The sequence below is a fragment of the Acanthochromis polyacanthus genome, chromosome 23, assembly GCF_021347895.1.
Source record: "Acanthochromis polyacanthus isolate Apoly-LR-REF ecotype Palm Island chromosome 23, KAUST_Apoly_ChrSc, whole genome shotgun sequence".
Classification (NCBI taxonomy): Eukaryota; Metazoa; Chordata; class Actinopteri; family Pomacentridae; genus Acanthochromis; species Acanthochromis polyacanthus.
In genome coordinates this window covers 8,762,864-8,780,351 of record NC_067135.1, presented here as the reverse complement: position 1 = coordinate 8,780,351, position 17,488 = coordinate 8,762,864, and the positions used below count along the sequence as shown (strand labels likewise).

The following is a 17,488-nucleotide window of genomic DNA, read 5'->3' as shown; positions in this document are numbered from 1 at the left end:
GATAAAATTTGTCCCTTGCATTGAGGCATCGGCCCCATTTTTCCCATTTTTAGACAACCGACTTGGGTTTGTTCCATCTCAAAGCATCAGGGGCCTGCTGCTCAACCATTTCTGGTTTGTGTCAAACTCTTTTATCAGAAACTATTGGTATTTAAACTGATGTTTGTGAAATTTTGGATTGACATATTAAATACGTTGCTTTGTAGAGAAATGTCTGCTAAATGAAATTGTAGAATTGTGAAGTATTTTTTAAATTGCGCATCAATCCACTTTCATTACATTTTTTTTCTGCATTTTGAAATTTGAGCCTGTGTCTGAGAAAGATTTCATGAACTATTGAAGATAAAAGCCTTTTCATTTGAGTTGAACTGTAGAAAACATCGTTGAGCACATACTCACAAAATACCTGATAGCACAGAAGTCAACCAGTGACGTTCTGTGAAGCATGTGTAGTTTCATGTCACAATAACACAAAACAAAATGCTTTCATATGATATAATTGGTCAGAAAATTTAAAAAATACAATTTTTGTTGGACTTTCTTTACTGATTGAGCAGGTATGACAAATTGTACCGCTAAAACCAAAATATTGCTGGATAGTCTAATCCAAGTAGAGTAGGCATGATAAGGAACAGTGAACATCTGTGAAAAATATCTGAGATATCATCTTAAAAATAGATCTGGGAAAATATTTGATATATTAAGCTAAAATTTCTCAAATATCTTTGTAAATATATTTTATGCTAAAAAATTTTCAAGCTTTTTTTTTTTACCTTCAAAATTCTCAATAGTTACGTAATTATTCTTGTGTATGTTTTTTTTAAAGACTCTTCAGCTTGAACTATCAGATTCCACAACAGACCTTCCTCTCACATCTGGCACAAATGTCAACCAGAAAACACAGTAATTGCCTGTGTCACTAAACATCTGGCTTAAGTAGTGCAGCCAAACAATTGTTGAATTACAAGCTCGTGCAACAATCAGCTGTGCAGAATCAGATTCTGGGTCATTGACTTACACTGAGGGATTCATTGTGATACATTCATAAAATACCTCCAGTTTGCCGTTTTTGACCGTCGAAATGGTTTACTGCTCGTTTTTACAAAAGATACTGTCAGCATCTCAAACACAATCACCCTGACGTGCTTTGGACTCAAGACTGCCAATCAGGACATTTCTAATAAATATTGGCCCGTACATGTTGGCACAACGTCAGCTGACATGTCTACTTGGCATGGGCGGCTCCCAAATGTGGAACGTTGTAAGAGGCTCCTGGGTGGCCTGAATGGTTTCAAAAAGTTTACAGTGACTGGAAGCCAACAACAAAGCCAGGATGTCAGGGAACAGAACTGCCTTTGAGCTAATCACTGATCCTTCGTCTTCTCCTTTTATCATTTCAACTGCTGGATAAAAGTGTTAGCCAAATGCCTCTCTGATTATGCAGCGGGGTGTTGCTGAAAATTGCCTTGATGCTCAGTCAACTTGTGTGAAGACTATAGACTGAATAAGTCAAAAAGTAGCATCAATTTCAGCTGAAGCGATGTTTAGTGTTTTACTCCCCCCTGGGGATGTAGCAATTTGATATTAAGAGCGTGCAGAGAAACCCTGGGCAGCTGTCAGACAGCCAGTCAGTCACTTTAACACAGCAGTCGGCACTAACAACTGCATTGGTTTTGTTTATATGCTTGGCCTGCAGCGTTAAGGGGTGACGGAGAACAATTTTAAAATATAGCCTGCTCACCGTGAGGAAAGATTTAATGAGTAGAGAGGAAAAGTAAACAGTGTAGATTTTCCCAGAGGTATTTGCACAGAGGATTGTTGGCAACTGCCTCCAGACTCCTGTGGATGCAAAGTGCCCTAGAGCCCTATTGGAAATACCGATAAGCCAAAGCTGGCAAAATATGGCCCATCAAAAGCACTCTTAGATGTTCTTTGCTTCATGGGTAGCAGCCTGAAAAAGAAGAATAAGGTTGACTTAGGAACCTTCATTTAACACAAGGTTTTAAGTTATCTTTTTCTGGTCTTTACACACATCAGTGTTCCTGCTTCATGCGCATTTGAACAGTGTTTTCATTTGTTACCCACTTTCTGTCACTTTCAATTCATCTGTTTAAGAAGAGCCATTATTTTTACAAAGGGAATTGTGGCAACAAAGTATCATTTATTTATGAAGCTTTTGTTAAGGCCCTCCTGCAGAGATTGGGTTCACATTCAAGGATGCTACAAGTCTTTTAAACACCGCTGTCCCAACCTACAATCAGTCACTATCACAAGAAAATTAGCCTTTCCTTAGACGATCTTTTGTGCAAGCACAGCTGCTCATGCTCAGCTGAATGATGAATAATGAAGTGTAATGGCACAACAGAAACCTTTTTAGCATGCACAAGGAGCTCTGTTGGTATTATGTTCCTCAAATGCAAAACCCTTTGAATTGATAACAATTTATTTTGACTTGCAGACTTATTCATATGCACACAAGAAAGTGAGGGTGTATAATTTTGAGGTGTACTTCAGTAACACTCGAGGTGCTGATGTTATGCCCAGAGCCTTTAAAAATCAAAGGAGAGAGCCGGGCTTTATGAAAATCACAACCTGTAAATTGGGGCTTTGAGCCTTGAAACGGTACATTGCTCAGGTCTGGAGGCAGCGTGCACGAGCAGCAACACTCTGCTTCAGCTTCTTACACATTTACAGTTTTTATGAAGGCAGTCTTTATTCATTTCATTCGGTCCGTATTTTAGTTGGAAAAAGATCTGAACTTCTGCTCAGCGAGTCATATCTCTATGAACAAGCCTTTTTTTGAAATATTAAATTCAAATGGAAAAAAACATCAACGTGGCAGTAATTTAGCATTCAGCATGGTTGCAACATATATTGATGTCCAAATTGCAGTTTTACATATTTTGCTTCCTGCTGTTGCTCTGCATTTAGTGTAAGTGTGTTTCTGTGTGTTCGTGTTCATCTTAATAACATTGGCTCATTGGAACACAGCAGGGATTCACTGAAACATGCTATGTATTTTCTCTGCACCGTCATTTTTTAGTATTTTTGCTGACATATTTTATAGAAGTTAGTATACTTATTATTTTTGTGCATTTTTGCCAATTGTAGATAAGCAGAAATTGTATTAAGAAGACGAGCAGGATAATTTTAGATAACATGGCAATTTTGATAGCGCAAACTGATAATGAAAAAATATTGCTGGTCATGAGTGTTGGCAGCTCTGCACATGCAAATTGTCTGAAAATATTACCAGCATATCATCAGTGTGGCACAACATTGTTATAATTATAATTTCTACTCATCTTTCCCTTCCAGCCCTCGAGGGGCTCCATATGTTATAGTGTTGGACACTCCTCACTCTGCTCTTCACATCTCCTCTCCTCCCTCTCTGCTCTCTCGCCAAGTGGTTTGGAACAGTCCAGCCTTTCCATTTCTCACTCATCTCATGCTTGTTTTCTCCCCTCTCGTCTCCTTATTTTGCTCTTCTCGTATATCCGTCTGCCATTTGTTCCCAAGTGCAGGTTCATGCATGCTCATATTCTAGACGCCTCACAGATGTGATCCTGCACAAATAAAGTCCACTAAGAAGCCCAACAAGTGTGTTGACGGTAGAAAAAGTAAAAGGTGGCACTTCTTTTACTATAGCACTGAATTGTACAACCAATAAAGAGTGCCAGTTTATTTACACAGCACTTTGTCATGTTTTTCCAAGTGTTGTACCGGTGAAAGACAATAAAAATAAAAATATGCAACTGATATAGAATCAAAAAGTAGAGACAAGTTAAAAAAAAGTCTGATATCTGAACTTGTGACATAAAAAATGAAACACATGCAGCGATAGCATAATGGCTAACAGCTCTTTTCCTCATGTTTAGTTTGGACTCTGGGCATCACTTGCTGACGTCCAGATCTTAAAGCTCTGCCAGACTTGTAACCAACAAATCAAAGAGAATGTTTTACTATGTGTCTTTCACGTTATTAATTCTCTTTACAATTCTGCAATTTAAAGTAGAAAATGGTAGAAAAGGCTGGATTTGAACCTGGCACACTGCTGCATCTTTCTCTGCTTCTTTCAGTTTATTCAGAAATACTCCTTGTTTGAGGATATTTCTGCCTTTAGCTGTGTATTATTCAGTAAGAGACCAGCAGTAACAGTTGGGTTGAGGTCAGGTGACTCATTCGATCATATAAAAGTCAGTCCAAACCACTTGGCAAGAGAAGAGAGAAGCGGTTTTTATCCATGTTCCATCAGGCTTCTGAACTTCTGAAACAATAACCCAGTGTCACTTTGAATAATGCTGCTCACATGCAATCTCCTGCCCGTATTTATTCTATTTTACTGGCTTTTATTTTGTCTCATTGCCTCCTCACTGTACTGTATATATCTTGCCTCTTTTGCACATGTTGGATTTCTTATTATAGTTTTGTTTTATATGGACTTTCAATTTTATTATTTATTGTCGTTAATTTAGCTTGTTTCAATGCACTGTCCCCCATGTATGATGACAACAAAGCTGTTCTATTCTGTTCTATTCTATTAGAGCATTCCATTTCTTGGGTTTCGTTTGCGGCATGTTGTTGGTCATTAAACCATCTGTACTGTGAAGCACCAGCCTATCAGTTTTGCAGAATTCATCTGAATCTGAGCTGAACATATGTCTCTGTACGTTTCAGAAGTCATCGTGCTGCTTCTATTAGCAGTCACGTCAATAATCAACAATGACCCAGTTCCATTAGCGACCACACACGTCTACGCCATTACACTGCCTCTGCCATGTTTGTCAGATTATATCAGATGAAGCCTTTCTTTCGTTCTCTTCCCATCATTCTGGTGCAAATTCATCTTGGTCTCATGTGTCCAAATGATCTAGCTCCAGAATGAGGAATGCTGTTTTAGATGCTTTCCACCAAAATCTGTTCCAGTTTTTCTGTGCTTGAGTGTCACCAGTGGTTTTCATGTTGAGGTCAACTTTCTGCATTTGCATTCTTAGAGGCATCTCTTGATTTTTCACTTGCCAATGAGTCTTCTTCACTTGGCTAGTTGTTGGAGAGCGCTTTCTCTTTACCACCACAGAATTCAACAATTAATCGCTGTAGTGTTTTTACAGTGGTGAGCTCCCTTGTTCACTTCTTCTTTTTAAGAATCTACCAAGTAATTGACTTGGCCTTCTCTAAACTTTCTCCAGTCTCTCTGACAGGCCTGCTGTTTTCTCCCTGGACTGCATATTGAGTGGTCCCATGAGCAGCAAATTCCTGCTTTGGAATCAACTCCAGTCCTTTTATATCCGTATTTTGTCACCAGTTAAATCTCCCAAATTATGGTATAAAAGGTCTGGTGTTGATTCCAAGTGATGAATTTGCTCTTGGTAGCTGATTATGGGAACACTTCATATGCAGTCCAATGAGGTGTTAATGGAAACACAGGAGATAGGTTACATATGACCATAGACACATTATTAGTCAATCGAGTGAAAATGGAGTGAGTGTGTAAAAATCTGCTGTACTTCCTCAGTGGTATTTGTTGAACCCCATGAATTAGAGCTGAAAGTCTCCACTTCAGTCGCATGTTTATTGCATCATTTCAAATAAGTTGTTTTGGTGTAGAGGAGAAAAAGCAAAAAAAAAAAAAAAAAAAGCGTCCCGGTCCAAATTCTTGTGAACCTGACTGCATATTTTGGATTTATTTTCCACCACTTTGTTTCAAAATTCTGTTCGCTTGATGTTAATGAACAGTCATTCACCCCAATTTGCCGACTTTCTCTTTCAGAATGTTAAGTAAGACTTAAAACGTGTTCATTACAGAAATGACTTGAATCAAACCAATTTTTGGAGTGACCCCCATTTGCCTTTAAAACAGCATTAATTCTTTTAAGTACACTTACTCGCAGTGTTTCAACTTACTTGAAGTTTTCCAAGGATCTTTGGGAACACATTTTGATTTCCGTGAATTTAATGTGTTCTGTCTCTTCGTGTAATTTCACACTGACTTGCTGGTGATGAGATCAGGGCTGTGTGGGGCCACGTTTAAATATGAATGTGTGAGTGTAATGACTAACAAATTGAAAACACCTCTGTAATGTTGCTGCGTCTGTGCTGTTCCTGCCAGGTCTTCAGGAGCGGTGAGGGCATGGGTATCCGTCTGGACAGCGCCTCTGCCTTCCAGGGAGCCGTCATTTCACCCCACTATGACTCACTGCTGGTGAAAGTCATCGCCAGCGGAAAGGACCTGCCTACAGCGGCCTCCAAGATGAGCCGAGCCCTGGCCGAGTTCAGAGTGCGAGGGGTCAAGGTAGGACGACTGCGCTCGATGCTGTGTGCACGTTTTTCCTACTTTTCTCTGCATTCCAAGTTGCTGTTGACTCACAGAGCTGATGGGGAATTCAGCGGGTGTCAGAAAGCTTTATTGTCAAGCTAAACAGCAAGCAATTGTCGTAATCCCTGAACCTTGTGACACAAGGAGGGAATCTGTGACGGCGAAGATGTAGATTCAATGGTTTCCTCTGCTTGATAAGAGCTTGTCTTGGACTAGTCAAGCCAGTCGAGATTAGTGGTGTTATGCAGCTAAAACTGAAAGTCTGAACGTACCGAATCAGCTGCAGATTACGACAAGTTTCTGTGAAGTGGTACTCCAGCACTTGGACACTTAGCCTTCCGTCTCTCTGTGGCCTGCCTAGTTGATTACGTGCTTCATGCCACTCTGTGTTTCTTGGTTTTCAGAGTGGAAACATTCTCTGTCAGTGTCTGAGACTGCCTTGAGATAAATCAGTGCACGAAGACAGTGGTTTTTATTTTTAGGGAGGATGCGTCAACATTATCAGCAGGTGCAAACGGCTGTTGGAAGACAGCAAAAGTCAGTGTCTACAACCTGAGAATATGAAGGTAATTAAAAGTGTGTAGCTGCAAGGGCTGTTCATGTAGCTGTCACATGAATCTACTCCTGATTAAAATGCATCACGTCTCTTATTTATTTGAACTGGCTCATTTAGAGTGTTTTTTTTCTTAAAAAGGCTTATTTGTGCCAAGTGTTACAACCGCTTGTTTGCATTTAGTTAAAATACACTTGGGGAAATGGTTAAAAATACATATTCTTTGTGCTTTTGTCAGTATATCAAAATCTAAAGCTTTAAAAACACTCTAACAGATGGCTGGAAATTTATAGTCAGTAATTTGTTGAAATAGAAGCACCAAATCAGCATTTTTATTTAGATTTTTCTTTGTATTCCAGTTTTCACATTTGAAGCTGCACATTTTTAATTCTTACCCTGCAATTAAAAATGAACAATTTGCTATCTGGGTGAGTGTGATGTAAGGCATACAGGGAGCTGGCAGCACATTAAGCTGAGAAGTTTGTCGAGGTTTTAATCAAGCAGCAACTGGAAACCGCAAACCAAGGTCGTAGGTGCAATTTTTTTGTTGCCACAAGAAATGAATCCTTTCAAGGTGACGCAAACACTGTTGTCAAGGTGAGCTAGTCTTGTAGGGAGAGCGTCTAAATAAATGTAATGGTTTGTAGCAGCTAAGTGACAAGACACATTGTAGACTGATTTTCGTTAAAGTCAGACCCAAAGCTAAAATGCCATTAATGGTTTTTTAAAAAGGTTTCCGTTCTAAGTCACTTAGCTGAATGTCAGAAAATGAGCAGAAAAAGGGGCTTTATGTAAACGATCACTAAGAAGTCAACCTGTTGTCCCTGCTACGGTAGCTGTAACTCAAATAATTATGTGCAACAAAAACAAATGTTCCTCAGTGGACAAATTATTTTTTCCCTAACTGGAGATAGCAAATGACCCAGCAAGAATAGTTTGTGCTGCACACCAGCAACTGTGAGTAACCTTCCTGAGTACTGTTTAGATTTGAAGAGGATCTCTTCCTATTCTGCACCAGCAAACTAATCCAGAAGCTTTGTACCTCATGGACACTGGCAGAGACAGAACACTGATGCTGAAACCAACAGATAACAAGCTTTTAAATTAATATTTTTTTGTGTTCAGATTGATGACATCACGCCAGCTGATTTTGACGCTTTCTTTAAACTTGAGCAACACTGGCTGCTTTTCTATTCTGACACCATTCAGTTTTAAAGGCTTGACAGCTGTTTAGGTTGGCTGTTCGGACTTTATGTCCCAGAGTTTAAAAAACCTTCATGTGTTCTTGTTATTGTCTCACAAAGCGAATGTCATTCAAGTCGTCTTTTTCCCGCTTTCATGTAGGCAGTGTTTGTATCAGCAGTTAGGCAAAGCTGATAATTTGTCTGCCTTTTTTTTTTTTTTTTTTTTTTTTTTTTTTTTGCATTTTGGTTATAGTGGACTCCACTGTACTGTTTAAGGGGGTCTTTGAGCCCTGTTCCACCTTGGTTTCCAAATAACCATGGAAAATGGATCCTATTTCTGGAAACAGACTTTTTATCTGCCCTCCTTCCTCATCTGTTTTAGTTTAACAATGGTGCGTGAAATCATCCATTGCCAGCTGATAAACCACATTAGACATGCTAAAGCACACCAGAAGCCCACATCATCTCTCCCTCCAGCTAGTTAACTGCTCCCACCTGGCAGCACCAATTTAAATCAGTCTTTGAATACATATCTACAGGGGAAACCAGCAGGGCTTTGGTTCCCGAGAAACTGAATTGTTGTATTTTTGTAACATAGATTTAATGAACTTGTTGTCTCATGTTTGAATTTTTTTTGTCATGTTGCTGTAAAAAAGTTTTGCTGAAGATATTTTTTTTTATCTTCTTGTAAAAGAGCCCATCTGCATCGAGAAGAAAAAAATGACTTAAAAAAGCCATTTGGAAGCCTCTGCAGATGGTGCAACACTGGCAAGGGCGTGCAAAATAGTTTCCTGAATCGGGCGGCATTCAGACTGACTTTGTACTTGTCATACAGCGCTCTGTGGTGCTGATTTTAGATGATCAAAAATATTATTTTTCCTCATGTAGAGGCAAAATGCAGACAAAGTACATATTTTTGGCCAACATCATCCCTCCTGTAACTGCAGCAGTACCATACAAGTGACCCTCTGTGTTCTACAAGCGTATCTTACCTTTCAGCGTTTCTCTCTCAACAAAAAAAACCAAGAAGTTTTATCAAACTTGGACCGCCCGGCGACAAAGATGACCCCTGTGACCTTGAAAATGAGGTCACGGTCACCAAATGCGAACTTGACCTGTGTCTTATTATGGTACACCTGTGTACCAAATATGGTGAGGCTACATCAATATTTTATGGAGTTATCGTGCGGAAACCAAATTGTTACAGCCAAATAAGCAAGCAACCAACCAACCAAAACCATGCAGCTCAAAAAAATACCTTCCGGAAAACGATGTTTGCCGGGCGGTAAAAAGTTAGAGCACGATATATTGGAGGTTATTTGCCTTATTTTACATTTCACTTCCAGCAAAGTCAGTAAGGCACACATTGCTTGTGTCATTGCCGAAGCTATATTTTGTACCGCCCTAGTGCATGATGCAGATGTTGGGAAATTGGGTTGTGTGCATGTTTAGTGAGGAGGAATCCGTGTTCATCATAATTTTAAACCTCATGGATGCACATAATGCATTTTGGTTACACTAATTGTCATTATAGCTGTTGTTTGTTTACAAGAAAACTCCACAGGGCACCACTAATAGTTTCAAATATGATGTTAGCTTGATGTGGACTCTGCATCATCCAGTGAGTAATCAGTCTGTCCTGTGCTGTCTGCCCTACAAACTAATTAATTTGATACAGCATGTGTCATGTATATAAATTAGTATTTACATTTGGCTAAATTGAGCCTTCACATCCAGTGCGTTTCATTTCTCATGGTAATACATATTTGTGTGCCAAAAGTGACGACTAAAAAGTTGAGGACAAGACAAAAATTCTGGTGTAATTTTTCGTCATCGTTGTGTTTGAGTACTGGTTCTCTAGAGGGTTGCTGGAGCTGCTTTGGAATGTCACCAGTAAGAAAGCAGAGTGTTGGCAAAAAAAAATCCAAGCCCTAGTAATGCTTTATCTGCTCACAGAGATAGGAAGCTGAAATCCTTATTCCTTCACAAGTTTTACTTTCTTTGCCCCCAACCAAAGGGATGTGGTTACAGTACTTACCTACTTACAGTACCTGCTTTTGGGATTATTCTTTGAGGTTTTTTTATAAGTATTGTAATTTCTCAGCATCTTAAGAATACTGTAACCTTTAAATGAAAGTCAAAGCTAAAATGCACCACCCAAAGTTTCCTCTGTTAATGCTGCTGTCCTCCTTTGTCGTGTTGAATCATGTTTGGCATTTCAGCTCCATTTGTCCTCTGCTTCTGTATACAGTACGTGTGCACGTCTAAAAGCATCCCTGTGTGTGCGCACACATTTGGGATTGTGGGCTTTAGTTTGTGTGCATAAAGAATGAGCCGTGTGTTTGGCAGTAAAATGTCACGCAGCCAAATAGACAGAGATGGGGAGAGTGATGGACGGGAAAGTGACAGCACATGAGGCAGGAGGGTAAAGCTAGATGGATAGAGGAACGTGGGGGAAAACGGCAAAAGGGCAATCAAGATGGAGAGTGTGTAACATAAAACGACAAGGAAGGCAGGGTGGCCCACAGAGGCCGGTACACCTGTGGCCACTGTGTAGAAAAGATTGACAAATGTTGCTTCGTTTGCATGAATATTTGTACAAACAACAAAATGGGATTCTTGAACAGATTTTTTTCCACAGAAAAGGCAGAATCCTTGGGTTAAGGAAGTGGAAAATGAATTAGGAAACAATCATTTTGTCCTCTGTAACACTATGTTTTTTCGCTCTGCAGGTATCTCGGTCTCCCTTAAGTCTCCTCCTTAATGGCAGCTGTGACTAAGTATAGAACAAGATTTTTCAACAATCAGGACTGAGCTAAAAGTGACATTTAAAGAGTGATAGGTGCTATGTACACATTTTTTTTAGCCTTTACGAATGCAAGAGCAAAGGTGTAAGAAATGGATTAAGCTGTGTGCTCTAAGGAAAACCACAGCTAATGAGTGAATGACTAATGAGCTCAGGAATAAACATGTTCCTTGAAAGTAGCCAGTTTCTGCAGATGGTTTCTAATCACATCCCCGATGATTCCTGAGCTCCGTGTCAGAAAGACATAAAGATGCAAAAAACAAAACTCTAATATTTTGACAGCCGAAGCACCACAGATAATGTACAATACCTTCTCACATTACTGTTTCTAGGCATAATTTTACAGCTGATCTGTGTATGTTTAGGAGCTTCTTAGGTTCATTTATTGACATTTGCGTGAAAAGTCTCTACAGAAATATGAAAATACTCTTTAAAAACTAGTAATCTAGGTTCAAATTGCAAGAATCTATTAGTTTTAAATCATACCAGTGTAAAGAGTTTTCACTGGCAACTTAACATTAAAGTCTCCTGAATTGCATAGATCTGTTATGTTAAAAACAATATTTTTGCCTTTCTGATTAATACCTTAAAATCCCAGTTGAACAGTGTAGCGGAAAGTTGAGCGATAGCTTAGATTTGCTGTCGGAAGGATTAAACACACCAAACAAGTTGCTGTCTTCCACAGTAGAAAAACTCTAACTTAATGTCTGCATTACAATTTGATCTCAGAATTATCTTCATAGTTGGTCTACATGATGCAGTTAGTCCAGCTGCTACTATAATTATCACTGATTTAAATGATTTAAAACACTGGCTTCTGTATTTAATAGTTCAGAATATGAAGCATGATTTGACAGTTCTGAGAAATTTAAGTTATTCACACAGTTTTTTTTAAAATATTTTTTACAATTACAGTAGATATGAATTCAGTCTATTTTGGTAGACAAAAAAACCCCCAAAAAAACAAGAACAGCAGTTGTAATTTCTTTTTACAGTGTAAACACAAATAAATGAAAGTTACCCAGCAGGTGGAAATAGCTGCAAAGAGCCCAGGTAGGAAACTGTCAGAAAGAGAAAAGGCTGTAGGTTATATCCGAAGCTTTCCCTCATGACGCTGCAGGCTCAGTATTCTGTCCAGTTAGATGGAGACCTCAGGAGATTGTGATGATTGGACATGTGTGTGTGCGTAGGTTTATAATTGTGTATCTGTGAGTGAGACTGTTCGGTTTGTTTCTTTCAAAGAGTTTTTTGTGACACCAGAGGCTTTGCTCTAGGCAGTGTGCTTTCATTACTGTTCATCTTTCCACCTCATCTGCAGGGGTGAGAGAGTCTGAGGTGACCTCAGGTTGTTGCATCCACCTGAGTGTGCGTTGGAGGGCAGCAGGGTTTCCATCCAGAGAGGTGCTTTGAAGAATCTTGTAATGTTTCGCTTCATTATAGGCTGCCAGATCACAGGCTGCTTCACATCTTAAGATGGCCTCATGCTTATACGTCTGTTACTTTTCTGGGTATTTGAATGAAATCTTTATTTTTCTGCCTTGCACTTTCAAATACAGCACTGTCATGCATGATCATAGATGTTTAGTCATCTTTTCTACCAGGTCACAGGAGCTTTTACTGGATGATAGCATCTTTATCTGCTTTTAGTTCCAGCTCTTTCTTCCTCCTTCACATTAAAAACAATGCTTAGGCTTAAGAAAAAACCCTCAAAAACCCACACGACAATTTGCCAACTTCTAACCAAATCGTGTTCAAATGACATACTGGAATGAGCTTTTCCTCAGCAATCAAAGGTGCTTTTAATTTCCACTTACCTCATGATTGGCAGCAAAACACACGTTTAAGTTGATTACTAATGAAACTCAAGTTGTTTCAAGTAGTGTTTCTGTAGTATTCAAAAATAATTACCCTAACACAGTATATAACAAAATAGGTTGCTCTAATGTTAATTAGGGGAGGAAACTTGAAATCCTTAGCTCAATTAGAAGAAAAATGAAGTTTTATTACCATGCAGACATTTGAGTTCAAATTAAACACAATTAATATGATCTAGATCATTAAATTTGAATCCTTAATGTAGAATTATGAATTAGAATTACCCAAAATATTGAACTGATGTAGGTACCAACATTAATATGTCAACCCAATCTATGAAATTCACTTTAATTCCGTTCATAGCTTAAGAGGTTGATCGGAATCATTAAATTAGAATTTTTACTTTGCAGCCAAGCATTTTATTAAATGATAGGAATAGGTTCTTTGAAATACATTTCACAGTGTTCTTGAGGCTCATTTTGTTGCTTCTTTTTTTTCCCCCCAATTCACGATTTCTTTATTTGAAGATGGCATTAAATTTGTACGAACAGCAGGAATTCTTAGTACAACAACACGTTACACAAACAGAATGAGTGTTGTATTTCCTTGCAGAGAGAGATCTGGTCTATTGTGAATTTTTGACTGTGCAGAGTTATCAGGGAAGCTGTTATTGTGGGCAAATAACAATACAAATGGAACAAAACTGTCAACCTCATGTCATATCTTTTCAAGGCGAAATCCAGTTTTTCCTCATTTCGTGGCCGTTAACTGCAGTGTTGTATTGACACAGCGGGGTTTTGGATATCAAGACACCAGCAGTCAAACTGAGTATTTGGCTGCTGCATACTTTTTTCTGTGTATCTGCTTCTAAATGTGATTGTTTGCACACCTCTGTCATGGAGCACTGCATCTCCCAGTGCCTCTGCTGACACGCCTAACTCTGATCATACTCACTCTTTCCAGTTCTGTCTTCACCTGTAAACAACTCCTCCTCTCCACGTCTTGTTTTTAACTTTTCTTCTGTCAGGCTCCCCACCTCTTCAACTGTTTGACCTCAGTCAGCCTTCATGGGCAATGTCTGGTTCTCTCAAGTGTATCTCTTGTTTTCAAATCTCTGAGCCTCCCATTAACGGTTCACTGACTTGGCTACATGTGTTTTCCCACGATTCGCTTTTTTTGTTTTTTCATCTTATTCTTTTATACCTTCATTCTGTTTTTAGAAACCCAAACATTCGCCTTCTTTATTGATGTTTTCTATATCGACACATTCAGTGAAATGAAGGTAATCCAAGCTCTGAAAACGGCTTCATTTACATCCAAATTAAACCCAAACATAAATCAACATCCTTTTCTGAGAAAATCGATGATCTGCTGTTTGAATCAGAGCTTGTCTTGTTTTTCTCTTATTTTATTCCAATAAGAGAAACTAGAATGTGTGAATGAGGTCTATTATGCAGAGTGTTAAATCTATTCCTTGAAATAGCAAAAGGCTTAAGCTTTGCAAATGACTTTTCAAGGTTTTATAAAGAAACATTCAGAACATTAAGAATCCTTGCGTCACTGGACACTCAATCATTTTCAAAGTGGATAACACAACACCACCTGAAAATTCAATTCTGGAGCATTTTTTTGATGGTTTTCTTGCCTTTTACCGTATTCTAGTCACGTCAACATCGGTGTTAACCTAGTTACAGGATGAACTCTTCTTCCCTCTGATCTGGAGTTAGCCTCCCATGACTTTTGCATCCTCTTCCGAGAGAGAAATAAGACGGAACCAGCGATCCAGGATCATTCAGCCGACATTTACAACGCGGGAGAGGACAGACGGCAAATCCATCTCATCTCTGACTTATCAGTAGCAGTAATAAGTGGTTTAGACACACTCTGACAACAGCCACACACACACTTGGAGATACATTTTTTTTTTTCCACACGGTCGTGCACATTCTGTCTCAAATGAAATAACACACTAATATGTGTCTCCAGGGGGCGGGTTATCTGTCCATCTCTTCTTCATTTCACACCTCTAAACAGCCACTTGCACGGTGCTTAATCACATGAACTGTTTTGTAATTGTGTGTGTGTGTGTGTGTGTGTAAAGCCTCGGCATGCATGTTTGTGTGAATCTACCCACACACATTTTTGTGAGTTTAGCAAAGAACAAACCCTGGAAAAGCCTCATTTCAGGAAATTGAATAAAAGATCAAGAATATTTAAATCCAATTAGCGACAGAGTGCAGTGAGATAAAAGTCGAGGAACAGAAGGTGATGCAGTGGTGACACGAGGGTGGAACAAACAAAGCAGTTTGATTGTGAATGAGAGAGTAATAAGAGGACACTGAAAAAGATATGACACTGATGGGAAATGAAAATTGATAGATTTGTTTAAAATTTTACTAGTTGGAGCAGAGAGAGTGACACTAACTCTCCACAGCTCTGAGGAGACCAACAAAGTCTGATGTAAATGTCTAAAATTAAGACCTCAAATACATTAAATTGTCGAACACACACAGGCGACAGGTTTTCATCTCACATTACCAAATTTATTTACTGCTTGATAACCCTTAGATTAGCACGGAATGGAAGCACTAAAGGGAAAAATGCATCTTTTAATTCCATTTTTACTAAACTCTTTCATCTTAACGACAAATGATCTGCTTCTGTTTTGCATCACATTAACCGCTTCATCTTTTCCAACAGTGTAAACATGAGGAAAATGGTAGATTTTGTTTTTAGTGTGTCTACTCTTAACATATAAACCATTCCATTGCCTTAATATCGCATATTACATGCTGTATATGCCACATATTTAGAGAAATATGTCTGTGTTTATTCTAGCTTGTGCCAAAAGTTCTCAGTTTTTCTTAACTGGCGAGACAGACAGGAGATAATGTGATAGAACTTTTAACTGGCAGGGTGCTCAACTACATGGATTTCTTAGTTTCTTAAAGAAAAAAACGCTTTTTAAACATGTAAGGAAATAGAGTCTGAGATTGAGGCGGCATTTCAACTCAAATACTTTCTTTTCCCTCCAATATGTACTACATCTGTCTTTACAATGTATGCACTGGTTAATCCAGTCATCACACAATTGGGACATGCTGCTTTGTCATAATAATGCGCCTTAAACTTTGACCGTCTTCTTCTTACATCCCTCGCAGTCTGTAGTGTGAATTGAGCTGTCATCTGTCTGTGTGCTTTTGGCGGCTCAAGCTTGTTTATACTCGTGCGAGACACCATGATGTAACTGTGCCGATGATTGTGGGTCTTAAAGGCCAGGAAGATGCGGAGGCTTGCATGTTGTAAAAGCTTGCAGTGTGACATCTTGTATTCTTGGTATACTGCGTTTACCATACTATGTATTTGGACGTAATCTTTTTGTGATAGACTATATGTATTGACTATGGATACTACAATGCTTTCTCAGAGTCTGGGCTGATGCTTGCAGCTACTGACTGATATTTGAAGGACAGCATTTCCATTAAATGTGGTTGCCATGGTGGATGCCTATCAGTGCAAAACTGTTAAAAAATTCCACATTGTGTTGATTATTTATGTTAACAATTTAGCGTAGTTGTCACTCAGCCCCATTTTACATCTAAAAATCATTACATTTTTATTAATTCAGAAAGAAACACCATTCTGTATTTTAAGGCTAACGTCAGGACTTGTGTATCTACGGTATAACTCAATTTCTACAAGGCTTTGTTCGTAAAAACACATCAAGATTTTAAAGTTACAAAAACCCAAGGTTTTCTGTTAAACATGCAGTCTCTGCTTGTGTCTGTGCAACCTGAATGCAGTTTTATCAGGTTACGCTGGTAAAAACACAAATTTAATATTGCAAGTTAAACCTTCAGTGTCATTATATTATCATATAAATATTTATATATACTAAATAAAGTCAGAATGAATGCTTTGTATTTCTGTTAAGCATGCAGCTTAATTTTACTGTGAAACTTTGTAATAAAAAAGTAGCACATGCTTAAAAAATAATAGTGATGCATGATGCAAGATATTTGACTTTTGCCTGCATCTGATATGTTCATTTTTGATACCAGTATATGCATATATATTTTCTAACTAACTTCAGAGAACATCAGGTCTTTCTTGTAGGTGTATATATTTATTAATATATTTTGTTATCATAATGCCAACTCTTGTCCTGGTGGCGAACTATTAGGAGCAGATGTGAAGTAAAGTTCTTCTCAAATGTACATATTATCTAGCCTAGCCGCGCTAGACCCAGCTCTCTAGACACGAGGGTCTAGGGATGCTCGACAGGGAGGGAGGCGGGCTAAAAGGTTGTCTTTCAAATCACTCTGCAGCAACTGGGTAGGTATACAACCAATCAGCGCAACGAATAGTCTGACGTAGTTCCAAGAGCGCCGGATTGTGGCTAAGTCCCATTAGCTTCCCAACCAGCGGAGCCAACTGGTATATTAAGGATTTGCCATATCCCGTCGGCATAAGTCCAAATACGTCTGTCTTCTCAATGAAACACTTCAGTGCCGTCCTTTGTTTATCTTTCAAGTTGAATTTTAGCTTAAAATCTTTAAGGGCTGTGGCCAAAGCCGAGTCGAAAGATAACTGTTTATTGTGCGCCGGTTGTTTCTGTCAGAATCGTCGCGCCTCTGTCATCACTTAGTTACGCCTGCCTTCTGACTCTAAACTTCATGGTGATTGGTCCGGCCAGTTTTAGGAGAATCCAGCCTCGAGCCTTATGGAGGGTAACTAGACCCACCCTGGCAGAGAATTAAATTCGTTGCCGTGGGTTGTCTAGCGCGGCTAGGCTGCATATTATCTGTACAAAT

General features: G+C 38.9%; 1 protein-coding gene across 1 annotated transcript in view; it reads left to right on the top strand.

Moving 5' to 3' along the window:
• Nucleotides 1–17,488, top strand: part of LOC110962536 (pyruvate carboxylase, mitochondrial) — a 627,844-nt gene that overhangs the window by 455,664 nt on the left and 154,692 nt on the right. Inside the window, 1 exon segment of the mRNA XM_051943654.1 lies at nt 6,110–6,292. Within this exon segment, the coding sequence (XP_051799614.1) occupies nt 6,110–6,292 (183 nt within the window).